The following is a 12,916-nucleotide window of genomic DNA, read 5'->3' on the forward strand; positions in this document are numbered from 1 at the left end:
CTTCCCTAGGTCTGGTGTCGTCGTCAGTGATAGGCGAGGATTCCCGATTAATACGAAGAATTTGCCTCCTCATGACGACGTCTGTGGGGCTTCGAGCTGCATCCTTAATCATAATTGTGGGTAGCCAGATTAGGTCAGATACCTGCAGAAGTGTAAATATATTAGAAGGAAATTTATATTATTTTGCTAAATTATTCTATTTGCTTTTAGACAAATTTAAATCTTAGCAATATTTGTCAGATAATGAAGTGGAAGTTAATTTATCATTTACCTGAATTTACCCAGAGATGGCTGGGGAGGGGGAGGCCACATTATCTTTGGTGACAGGAAATTGGTGGCTTGTCAAAGGTCCCCCCCCCCCACTATTTCTGAGGATCTTTTCCAGTTGAATTGTATAAGCTAGCAAACAGATGTTTCTAATAAGTTCTGAGTGGCTACCCATTCACTGACAGTCTCACTCTGCAAACTTTAACAAGCTCTGTCTTGAGTTATAGGCAGAATTGAATTTGTTATTAAGGAATAAATGAAACCGTTTTTGATGAGAAATTACAGAATCATTTGAGCCCCCTAAGAACAAGTCAGGAGTTTAAATTGCTTCTACACAAATGCCAAAAGCCTAGTAAATAAATGTGACTGTGTGAATACACTATGGTGGGCCAGGGCCCACCATAGGCAGAGCTATGAAGCCCAATGTTCCTTCACAGTCTGACTCAGGGGCCATTGAAGGGTCTGCAGAGTCTTCCCATTGAGCAATAAGGATACCATTCCTGGAATCCCACTTGATCCAATGTTTAACTAGGGGGAGCTAACTGCATGAGCCAATTGTTTCAGAAGGACCACATTGTGCCCTTCATATTACCCCCTATCCTCGCACCAAGGAAATGTTTTGCCCATTCCTTCCAAGGGGCCGCTGGGTAGGTTCAACCAAATAAAAGAACATAAGGGAATGCACAATTCTCCATGCATGGCAAACACATGGGAAGCTATTTTGCTCGCCCACTGTCACAGCAGGATGGAGAATAAAGCTTAATCTGTTTCATTTTTGTTCACTTCTGATTATCCCCCTGTGCCTATAAATTTTTCCTCAACATTTTACTGACCAGACATGCCCTATACTTTTGCAGGATTTCTTGTAGTTTTTCAGTTTTCACTATTCAAAACTTCTGAATCTCTCTCTCCAGAGCTTCTAAAGCTCTTTCCTCAACCGTGTTAGTTACCTAAACCAAGTAGGCAATGATTTGCAAAACATGGTAATTAGATTAATTAATTAAATGAGTGAATGAGTGAGCACTCACTCACTCAAATTTAGTTTCCTTCTGAGATCACAAGTTGCCCAGTCACGATAACACACCATTACCTTGGCCCGGTTGTTGAAGTCTCCTGGTAGAAGGTTGGCGTAGGTGAGCCTGGCGTCATGCCATGTGACGCTTTGCAGGACATCCAGCTGCACAGTGAAGGCAACTAGGTCAAACACCCGCACCGAAGTCACCTCCAGATGCAAGACGAGCTGGAGGGGCTGCTGATGGAGTGTGGGTGGTGGCAGGTCTTGGGAGTAGCCGTGTGGTACCTGCAACACCTCACAGTTGAGCTCGTCGCTGCTGTCGCTACAGTCGGTCACTTGGTCACACCGGCGAGCTATCTTGACACACGAGCCGTCAACGCAGGTAAAGTCCCCCTCACCACATGCAGTTAACAGGTACTCTACCTAGGAAGAATAATTTATTTGCTAATACCACATCTGTAATAAAAGTCATAACCCAATAACAATTTAAATTGTAATATTTTGTTTCCAATACTATTTAATTCATGCATAATTATTTTTCAATGGTGTAACCAAAAAAGTGATAAAATTTTGGTTTTATATACCGCTTTCATCTTCGGTAACTAATAACATCGCCTAATATTACATGTTATTTGTCAGAAATCTAATTTTATACGACAAAGCACTATGTATTGATAAGCAGATAGCAAGGGTGGTCATTACAGTACCTGTCGTCCGCAGCTATCACCCTGGGTCTCCCAGGAGGCCAAGCCTACTGGGTAGCCCTTGGGGCGCTTCTCCACCATTCTGGCTTCCACATCTTCCTCCCGCCGGCTCTCCAGCACCCAAGTGTTGTTACCCCATACTATTCGACTGAAGAAATAGCCTTCGAAAACCGGTCGACCGTTCTGATATCCGTGGAGTGTGTAGGTACGATCAAACTTGGATTCTCTGCAGAGGCCCCGAAGTCTTAGTGTGGGAGGCGTAGTAAAGGTGCATAATGGGCAGGTGAGGGTCTTGCAATCAGCACAGTACCACCGGTATGGAAAGTTTATGGCAGCGCCAGTGGCACATGGGTACTGCTCTGACGGTGTGCTCCAGGCCTCCAACCAGCTGCCCCATTTGAGCGGCGTGTCGTCCTCTATAAGCACCCAAGTCTTCTCGCTGAGGTTGCTTTTCAACCCCAGCCAGTAGAGACTCGCCCACCCTTGTATGCATTGATCATTGAATTTTATAAATTCGTCAAAGACCCACTTGTTTTCCTCAGAGTCTCTGGGAACAGCAAGGCTGCCGGCAAAATTTTTGCAAGAGACGAGCGCTTCACTGAATATCTGTCTCTCTGGTAAAAGTATCAAGTACCTGTCAGTTTTGCGACATAACTCGGAAAGTCTGAGCGTCACCATCTGACTCTCACCGTTTATCTGCAGCAAAGACATGTTCTTACTGAAGCTATAGCGCAGTCCAACACTACTGAGGTCAGCCCGGCAAGTGGTAAAGTTCTCCATGGCATCTAGTGGGAGGTCTATGTCATACAGCCTAAAATCTGCTAGGTAGCCATGGAAGGACTGTGTCAGGTCCCACTCTGCGTTCAGGTTGATATTCTGTCCCAAGACGAAGCGGCCATTGGGTCTCACCCCGGCAGACCCTGGTGCCGTTTCCGATTCTGCTCGCTTGGCTCTCAGTCGGTAAGTCTGCAATAATATATACGACAGTACTAGTGACTCATCATTATTGGCAGCTTAATGAGCTTTTTGTAGTCCATTATACAAATGATGAGTGATCAAAATAAGTTTGTCCCGTTACCTACACAAAAAGTTAAATGTCTTAAATACCTAAATAATGCACAAAACACACAACCCGAACATTATACTGCAAATAGCTATTTTATTTTTATCTAGCTGTCACTTACGCCCTACTTCCTTAACTAATTTTTTTTTTTACCTGGAAAACTAAATTAATTTCCCACGCCCTTTATTTTTACCACCTAGATTTCAGATTGTAGTTTAGCTATCAAAATTATATTCACGATCATTATGAACATCAGCCCCACCAGCAAAAAAAATATATACATATATTTATATATTGGCGATCTCCTATCACTATGATTGTAACCGGCCTGATTTGTGGGGGATAGAGCTTTTTGAGAGAGATTGACACGAGGGCGGATTTTGCCTGGACATTTCACTCCGGTCTGATCAATGAACAAACCATTTTTAACATTAGGTAAAAAAAAATTACACTTGGGACATATTGACATATCGGTTTTTTTTCAGTCGACTAGTGTCCAGACGGTTAAGACCAAGATTTAACGAGATGGAAACAACAATATAATTGGTACCGTGTTGTCAAAGGCAAGGTGGAGGGTGTCGTTGGGGAGGTTGGCGGCGACACACAGGTGGTGCCAGGTGAAGAGGCGGACGGCCACCTTGATGTACTGGTGGATGTGATAGTTGCAGCACATCACCAACACCTCCCCGCTCGGCCACTGCACGGCTGCATGCACACACACACCAAATATAATCATAAGATTATATATTGCATGATACATGAACAGTTTCGTTGTTAAACTAATAATGTTGTTGCAAAATGTGAGGATATTTGTTATTTGTCGATTTACAAAATATTGCACACATCCTGCTAGGGAAAATAAGCTGCTAGAGTTTTGGGAAAAAATTAATTGTTCGCAACTGTTGTGGGATTGTATCCTGGGGAAGGTCAATAATTTGACTAAGGGGAATCTCGATAAACAACCCATCCTCAAACCAAGACCATTCTATCCAGCGGTCGACCCCAAAGACGCACTCATAAATTTTAACATGCTGTTCATTCAAAACAGGAGTTTTCTCAAATATAAATTTACATTATTTTATATTACCATATTGTACACATTTAGGCACTAGTTAGGTTAGATTTTTAGCTTCTGTTGGCGATTATTTGTTGTACGCAGGTGAAGCAGTTACAGCGTTGAAGTCCGAACAAAAGTAGTCAGTGAAGCCCTTGTTCAGGAAGTGTTGAATGTAGTCAGTTGCTAGTCGTGTGTAAACCGTTTTTCATTTATAAACGTGAGTTTGGCGGGTGCATGGCATGGACTTTGGGTCTTTGCTTAGAGAACGGGCTGCGATAAACTTAAGTAAAGGTTTTCTGTCAAGTGAAATTATTACACTGACTCAAGGGTTAAAAAGTTCGAACTCAACAAGAGCTGCTACACCTACCCAGTTTGAGCTCCTCGAAGGCCGTGCCGTTGGTGTAGCTAAAGATGGTGGCTGGCTGGCCCCCATTCAGCTGGTGGAACCGCACACACAGGCTGAACTGACACGAAAATATTTTGTAAGCTTATTTCAATATCTATTAGGTTCATACTCTTACATTGAAGTATCTAATTTGACCTTCTCATACCTAGCGTACCTAGCTAGATATGATTTCAGCATTGAAATCAGCATTTTCAGCTTTGTCCTGTAGAGTTTTATCTTGCGAGAAAGTTATTAATATATTACCTATACATTCGATCAATAGCAGTGCAATGAATTATGGAAAATCATCTCTATGAAACAGTTTCATATACTGTAGAGTGTGAAGGTAATGCAAGTGTGGCTCACGTTCCTCTAATAATGTTGGAGGGCTGCTGTCAGCACTGTCAGCCTTGGATGACGGGTTGAAGATTGGGAAGAAGAATTAAAGTGAGTATATGCGGAAAAAGAGTAGGATAGTCGAGTTTAATTCTTAACTTTTTTTCCCTCCCCCATGCACACGCCATCAAATTCTTCTGACAAATAATTCTTAAGCACTACTCGCCCACTAACACGCTCCCATTAATTAAAGCTGCTCTTTTTTTGTTGTCTACGATTTAACATTAAAAATAAATGATAGAAAGCATGATGGCGGGAATAATAAGACATTATTACCGGGAACAAAGGAGTGGTCGATAGCGATGACACCTGTTGCTTATAAGTGCATGTAGTAGGATATAGAATATGAAGGAATATGACACGAGGTGCACCTGGTGTTGTGGTGGTGGTGGTCAGGTGCGAGGTGGTGCACTGGGTGTGGTGGTGGTGGTGGTCGGGCGGGAGGTGGTAGTGCACCTGGCAATAGTCAGACTGGGCCGGGTGAGCGCTGTGTGTAAGGTTATGGAGTTGTGGCAGTAAGTACCTTTGTAAGCCTGGGGAGTGCGTCGGGGCCACTTTCAACGTAGGTGTGACTGGTGGCTCGTCCGTCCTCCTGCAGGAAGACCCCCACCACCGCCTGGCCCCCCACGTCTACTGCTGGGGGGGGGGGTAATATTAAGCCCCGCTAAGGCAACTCTAAACAGCAGGCACGTTAGTAAATATTCCAACAATTTAAGATATCAAGCATTGTGTTGTCGAGCATTTCATGCAAGTTTATCTGTTTAAGTCGAATGCGTTTACACTAACACTAGTTCCCGAGCCTCTCCTTACTGGCTGTCGGTTATCTTATGAAGCAACAACCGAGCCACCTATTCCTTGCAATATCTACGCTTGAGACAATTGTGTTGGCTTCTATTCTGCTCCTCGATTCCATTTAATGTTCAATATCCTTACGTTAATATTTTGTTTATTTCTAGCGTGTGGTGTTTGAGGCGTGTGTGAAAGTGTTGTAGGGCAGGAATATAGGACGAGGTGTGCCTTTTAACGGGGTGAGAATAGCTTGAGCTACCTCATCCCTTTGTGTGTATTTTACCTCAATAAACTTATTTCAATTTCAGGTACCTGTGGCGAAGGCTGCCGTGCTGATCATGAGGGGGAGAAGAGCCAGAAGTGATGCCATCATTGTCCTCGCCACCTGCTGCCTTCACCCCGCCCAGTGTCACTAGCAAATTATGAAAAAAACTATATGAATTATATTTGCGTTAAAATAATGCATCTGTATTAATGCATCTTGTACGGTCAGAGATTGAACACCGATCTGAAAGAAGCGAGAGAGATCTTGTGGGAGAGTGGCAGTAAGGCTTCAGTGTCACAATGTATCCAAAAACTGGATAACCACAAAATCTACACTAAGCCATATTCATTTGTGGACAAAAGATGACTCCAACTTGTAGTGGGCAGTCTTAGTTAAAGAGTTGGATACAAGCATTTGTATATCTTCTTAAAAATTTTGATATAACCGGTTTTGAGAGCCATCTAGATAATTATTACCATAATGTGTACGATGCAATAAATATTACCATCATCTAGTGTTATCTCTTGACACTTAAGAAATAATGGAAACAATGTAAAATTACATTCTAATTCTACCTATCATTCAACCATTTGCGAGGAGCAAAAATGCACAGAATAGTTAATTGTACAATAGTGATTGGCACATTTTTTATATAACAAAAATTCCTTCAATCTGTTTTTGCTCTTGTCTTCTCATCACTATTATTTCCCTCACATTATATCTCTCTCCCTCTCATTATCCTTCATTTATCACCTACCCTTCCCTGACCACACCTTATGTAATATTTAGGCAAATAGCTCCTGCTCGTCAAAGAACGATTTTACAATTAACTTTAGAATGGCTCCCTCCCTGTGGCGCCCCTCACACCTTCAAAACCGTTAAGGAGTGTATTTTAGAGTAATTAATTTGCGCCTCGTTACTCATCCCAGCAGGTAAACCATGCTCAAGTAACGTGTAGTCAGTAAGATTAACGCTATCAACGTAGAGTCATTGTTACTTCGTTTGTCTAGCTTTGCCCAGGGGGTGAGCGGGTGGAGGACTCGCCCAGGTCTTGGAGGGAAGGTTTCCCCCAGTCAGGAAAAGACTTCGCTGGATTGGCCTGCAGGAACATGACAAAGTTTACGCCCTTGCTAAGGCTGCAGTAAATAAAGACAGTATTGAACGGAATCTTGAGTTATCAAATAGGTCCCTTAAAAGTGTCATTAGACGAGAACTCCTGGATGAAGAAAGTAGGACTGTGCAAACTGGAACTAGCAGGTCCATTGTTCATCACGATGAAATGTGTGAAGTAAAACATGTGTATGGGGCAAGTAACAAAGTCAGTAGACTAACAGATGTTGTCACAGCTCGCACAAGACTTGGCTACAAGTATCTCTGGCAGTTCGGCTTGTATAGGGATCTAGATGAAGTAAAGTGTGTGGACAAAGACAGGGACACACACAACACTATTTTGGATTGTAGTAAAATTGAGCCATTTAGAGATAAATCGAAGCTCACTCTGTATGATATGGCAAGCTATCTTATTACCATGGATAAATTACCTGAAATCCTTGCACTGTATCCACATTTCACTTCCAGTAGATGAACGACATATGAGATTCAGAAACAAGTAGTGTATTGTGAGGACTAATAATAAACAGAAGCTCCCCTATGACTCTGTAATATCCCCATTGGTCAAACTATTATGTATTAGCGATAAGACCTACCATTAATGTATGACGACTTACTGTAAATATATAGATCTTGAAATAGCACTTTCTCTGTAACTAGCTGACATTGTAACTATAAGGTGTGAAGGATAGATGAAACTGTTTATGTAATAATCTAAGATGAGGTCTGATAAAGACCTTTTGTGCCCTCTGTAATGCTTTTTGCGCTACCGCTCACAGGATGAGTATGGGGTGCACAATAAACTAGCCGGCTTCGGCGGCAACAATGGTGCCTCTACTTTGCTTCAAGATTGAAGTTTTAAGTGATATTATTTTACGTTGTGGTGCGGAGGTGTTATTAACTATACTGCCTCCGGTACCCACAAGACTGTTTACCTCGTCCACCATACCTTCCCTGGAAACACAAATCGAAACTGTCTCTATTTTCCGCTTGTTACAACTTGTAATAAAGTTGTTACATCTTGGCTTAACGTGTTTATGACGTATTAGAACGTTGTTACAACTTGCTATATTGGTTGTTATAACTGGTTAGGAGGTGTTAAAACTTGTTCGAACGTTGTACCAACGTCGTAGTTTCGGTGTGTGTTTAGCGGGTTGTGGTTACCTTGAGGTGCTTCCGGGGCTTAGCGTCCCCGCGGCCCGGTCGTCGACCAGGCCTCCTGGTTGCTGGACTAATCAACCAGGCTGTTGGACGCGGCTGCTCGCAGCCTGACGTATGAGTCACAGCCTGGTTGATCAGGTATCAACCATAATGTATGTGTACAAGGAGTATTGCAGTAGGCTTACTGACCAAGAAATACTGCAGTAGAACCATAGCTTATGTGATGCAAGGTCAATTTACACTAAAGTCTTTACTTTTATATAGCCTATTTAAATATCTTTATAAAATATCCTTTCAAATTACGATTTTTGCAGTAGTCCACTTGTCTACAATTGTCGCTAAACTATCGTTTTCCTATATATTTTGTATATTTCATCTATTTATCCCTTCCGTCTATTTATCACCTTTACAAAATATTAACTTCAATGCTCTTCACTTAGCAAGAAAGATATTTCTAATGTTAAGGATTAAATAAATAGCAAGTATGTTGGATTATAAAAGTATTGCTACCACTTCCAGAGAGAGAGAGAGTCAAGTCTCCTACTGGTCATTCCAGGATGCTACCTACACGTCTCCTACTGGCCATTCCAGGATGCTACCTACACGTCTCCTACTGGCCATTCCAGGATGCTACCTACACGTCTCCTACTGGTCATTCCAGGATGCTACCTACACGTCTCCTACTGGTCATTCCAGGATGCTACCTACACGTCTCCTACTGGCCATTCCAGGATGCTACCTACACGTCTCCTTCCTAATAATTATCTCTTTATTGCTAGATGACCAATGGCATCTGGTGTAGCGTGGCCCAGGACACTAGCCCTGGACCACTTGGTCCCGGGTTGTGAGTTGACTACACTAACTTGGTCTACAGGGAAGGGTTTATTTATCGGCTGATTACTGTGTAACGCCTCTGGTGCCGTAATGGCGATGTTATTGGTGCCAAACGATAGAAAAGATATCAGCGAAGAAAATTCGAATAGCAAGAATTCCTATGAGATAAGAATCCACAGACTAAGGACCGGGCCAAACCAGTCTCAAACGTTTCAGAAACTGGTTCCGAGTTTAAAACAACAAAAATGGTTCACTCACTATGCACCTGCAAGGTTATCATCCGCTCACTTGAGACTAGACGAGTTCTATCTACGTCCGGGTACAAGGGACAGGGTTCCTCCCTTAGACACAAAAAACACAGCATGTATAAGGATTCAAGAATGTACCAGTAATTCACGCCCGGCAATACCATGCGGGTAGCCGACTCCCTCACACGTATCAAAGTGCACATTGAAACTATTTGTATTTCCCTATACCAAGCGTTGACGAAGCCATTCACACGCCCTGCCGCGATGTCTTCAAGCAAGGTCCAAGTATGCTCCGAATCTCACACCTGATAAACAGATTATGGTTGATTAGTCTCACACACCTGCTCTATCACTGACACTAGAAAAAAACGCGATTCATTCCCCGCTAACATTCATTGATTTGTCTGCGGAAGCTTGGGGGGGGGGGGTGTTGATAGGCTGTATTATCGTGCTATGTGGGGGGCCGCCACCAGCCAACACATGGGAACCCCTCAACATAGCCTATATTGAGAGTCGCGTCAGAGTTCAGTTTAGCTCATTTATTATGCACCCGATACCCATCCCGTGAGCGGTAGTGGGAAAAGGTTACAGAGGCACATAATAGGGTCAGGACCTGAACCCCCAAAATTCATTTACCAGGTTACAAGTTACAGTCTAAAGCTAAATGCACAATTCAATGTATATTATTTCCACGGGACTTGAGAACGACGACAGGTAAAGTCTCTAAACTAAGCAACTTGCATGTGGTGAGCAAGTTTCATAATTTCATTTGCTTAGCACGCACATCCCACCCACACACCCCCCCCCCCCCTTCCCCCGCATCCAGTGGGCGGAGGCAGAAAGGTTACACTCGCCCACATTAACTACCTACAGTTAGCAAACTTGGGATATTTGGCTAAAGCTTATAATAGTAACTCCTTCTGAATTAAATATTTACACATTTCTCGTAATTATAATAGAGTTGTCTGTAATACTGGGTACGTATCTTTTCGCACTCCATCACTTAGTGACGAACGGCGTGTGAATAATTTTGCTGACAGTTTAGATGTGGTAAGATCTAGTTCAACAGGTAATGCAAATTCCCAAAAGACTTATAAATGAGTCCAAGCCGAGCAGAAGTTTTACCAAGGAGTACAAGAGCCTAGGCAAGATTTATTGCATCTTGTGAAATGCCACTCGAGACAATCGGAAATTTTCCTTCGTGCCCGTCAGTGCGTGACAAGTGGCGGGAACACGGAGCACATCACCCCGCCACCCAACACCACACAACATCTTGAGGTTATCTTGAGATGATTTCGGGGCTTTTAGTGTCCCCGCGGGCCGGTCCTCGACCAGGCCTCCACCCCCAGGAAGCAGCCCGTGACAGCTAACACCCAGGTACCTATTTTACTGCTAGGTAACAGGGGCATAGGGTGAAAGAAACTCTGCCCATTGTTTCTCGCCGGCGCCTGGGATCGAACCCAGGACCACAGGATCACAAGTCAACCGTGCTGTCCGCTCGGCCGACCGGCTCCTGCTCAACATGCTCAACTTAAAAGAACAAAACTTACGTTCTTTTTTTTTAAATATAATTAAAACAAAGCGAGATGAAAGCTGTTGAATTCTTAACAAAAAGTAGTTGCCAAGACCAAACTGGTTGTTGGCTTAAGAATCATGAACCTGCTAACATAAAATTCCTCATATACCCACAATAAGTGCAATGAATGTCTTGGCAAGGAAAGCCCTGTAACCGGATATAAAACAAAAAACGTAAAAAAATTAAGATAATGACGGTCAAGTGTGTTTTGGCCTGCTAGAGAATGAAGTGTTCCCGTGATCGCTATCTTCGTGAGCAGGTTGACAAGGGCGGCCAGAGTGTAATGACTGGTTCACTTAAATACCAGCGGCGGTGTCCTCGCTGTGTGGGTACCAGGACAACCAGTGGGCACCACCACGGGGGGGGGAGGGAACTACACTGGCACCACCACAGGGGCGTGTGAACTACACTGGCACCACCACATGGGCGTGTGAACTACACTGGCACCACCACAGGGGCGTGTGAACTACACTGGCACCACCACATGGGCGTGTGAACTACGATGACAATACCTTACCCAGTTATGACAAGATGACAATAAACTTACCCAGACAGATTCTTCTATTGGGACACCACCTACTGTGGTTGACAGAGCACTTTATGTACAGCCACCCTCATACTAGCACCTATAATCTTAGATCTAGAGCTTTCGTTTCAACCGTACACTCACCACATGTCCATTGGCTAGATGTCAACGAGTTTTCATCTCAAGATGAAAGTTTGTCACATGCAGTTTCATCTGTCAGAGCCAGAGTTGTATAGTGCTCTGGACGATCTAGGTGTAGATATCCGCAGAATTTATAATTAAAGGCATTTTTGGGGGGCAAAATTCACTTCCCAGTATTTCTTCCCTTTGTGTCCTATTATTACCATTATATATGTATAATGTATTAGTTTTTTCAACTTAATTTTGTGTCATAAATCAGATGCCATTGTTAAGTCTACTGTGTCATTTGTGTTTTTACAGTGTCACCAAGAGTTCCATTAATGTTCCAGCAACCACACCGAGACCAGTGATTCCTGACTGCTGTCACTCAGATGTTAGCCTTCTCGGTCCAGTCCTTGTAGATAGCTTGTAAATATATTGAACATAAAAAATTGACTAACTATACTATTAATGGAGTGCCCGTGGAGACTTGTGAGTCTTATAAATATCTTGGAGTCGAGGTTAATGATACAAATCTCGTCAGCAACCTGCGTAAAAAACTTGTTGAGCGTCTTAAACCTCTCAGAACTCTTGTTGGCAAAGGATTTGGCATTAACATAAAATATGCTCGTAGTTTTTATATTGCCTTTATACGATCTGTTGTTGATTATTATGCCTTGCATCTTCTTAATTTTTCTCCTAAACAATTACAAGGCCTAGATGTAGTACAGAATGATGCCATGCGCATCATCCTGGGTTGTCCTAGAACTGTCAGAATTGTTAACATGAGAAAGGAACTAAACTTACCTTCCATTTACGAAAGAATAGTTCTACTTAGTACTATGTTTTGCGCCAAAACTTTGAAAAATAATGGTCCCCCCAGCTCTATTCAAATTAAATTGAGATCCATTCTAAACAATTCTGACTGTTCCCTCAATCCGCCGCAAAAAGCTCCCTACAGTGTGTGGCTCAGTTGTTGTGCCTATAATCTTCAGAAACTGAATGTGTCTCTTAACCCTGATAAAACTGTTCACTATATTCCCCCTTGGAAAGATGTGGAGGTCTCTCTGCATTATACTCCCATCAGTGTAAAACAAATGTATAACACTGACATTTTGAGATGTATAACATTAGAAGCTATTGACAGTCATCTTCAAATTCTCAAACCGACTGAATCCTATGCCTTTACTGATGGCTCTGTGCAGTTAGGCACTGGTAGAACAGGTTGTGCATGTGCAGTGTATAAAGGGAATGAAATGATCATGACTAGTACACAGAGATTGAACAACTGGACAAGCACGACACAGACCGAGCTATTGGGTATTTATCTAGCCACTGAATACCTTAAGCTCAATGGTGGTGGAGTTATTTTCTGTGACTCTAAAAGTGCTCTGCAGTCC

At 42.8% G+C, this 12,916-nt stretch overlaps 1 protein-coding gene across 15 annotated transcripts in view; it reads right to left on the bottom strand.

Annotated features, from left to right (window-relative positions):
• The window catches only part of LOC123768752 (uncharacterized), a 45,529-nt gene that overhangs the window by 5,120 nt on the left and 27,493 nt on the right, over positions 1–12,916 (bottom strand). For 5 of the 15 annotated variants that reach the window (XM_069316289.1, XM_045759516.2, XM_045759514.2 and 2 more), the window contains exons 2-8: positions 5,989–6,088; positions 5,411–5,520; positions 4,474–4,570; positions 3,600–3,754; positions 1,990–2,952; positions 1,358–1,705; positions 1–142 (exon numbers count right to left, since the gene is read on the bottom strand). In XM_069316289.1, coding sequence (XP_069172390.1) covers positions 1–142; positions 1,358–1,705; positions 1,990–2,952; positions 3,600–3,754; positions 4,474–4,570; positions 5,411–5,520; positions 5,989–6,049 — 1,876 coding nt within the window. In that variant the 5' untranslated portion in view covers positions 6,050–6,088. Of the gene's footprint in view, positions 143–1,357; positions 1,706–1,989; positions 2,953–3,599; positions 3,755–4,473; positions 4,571–5,410; positions 5,524–5,988; positions 6,089–12,916 lie in introns of those variants that run through there. The other 10 variants (XM_069316287.1, XM_045759512.2, XM_045759510.2 and 7 more) reach the window with 4 other exon arrangements.

Source organism: Procambarus clarkii, chromosome 83 (assembly GCF_040958095.1).
Source record: "Procambarus clarkii isolate CNS0578487 chromosome 83, FALCON_Pclarkii_2.0, whole genome shotgun sequence".
Classification (NCBI taxonomy): Eukaryota; Metazoa; Arthropoda; class Malacostraca; order Decapoda; family Cambaridae; genus Procambarus; species Procambarus clarkii.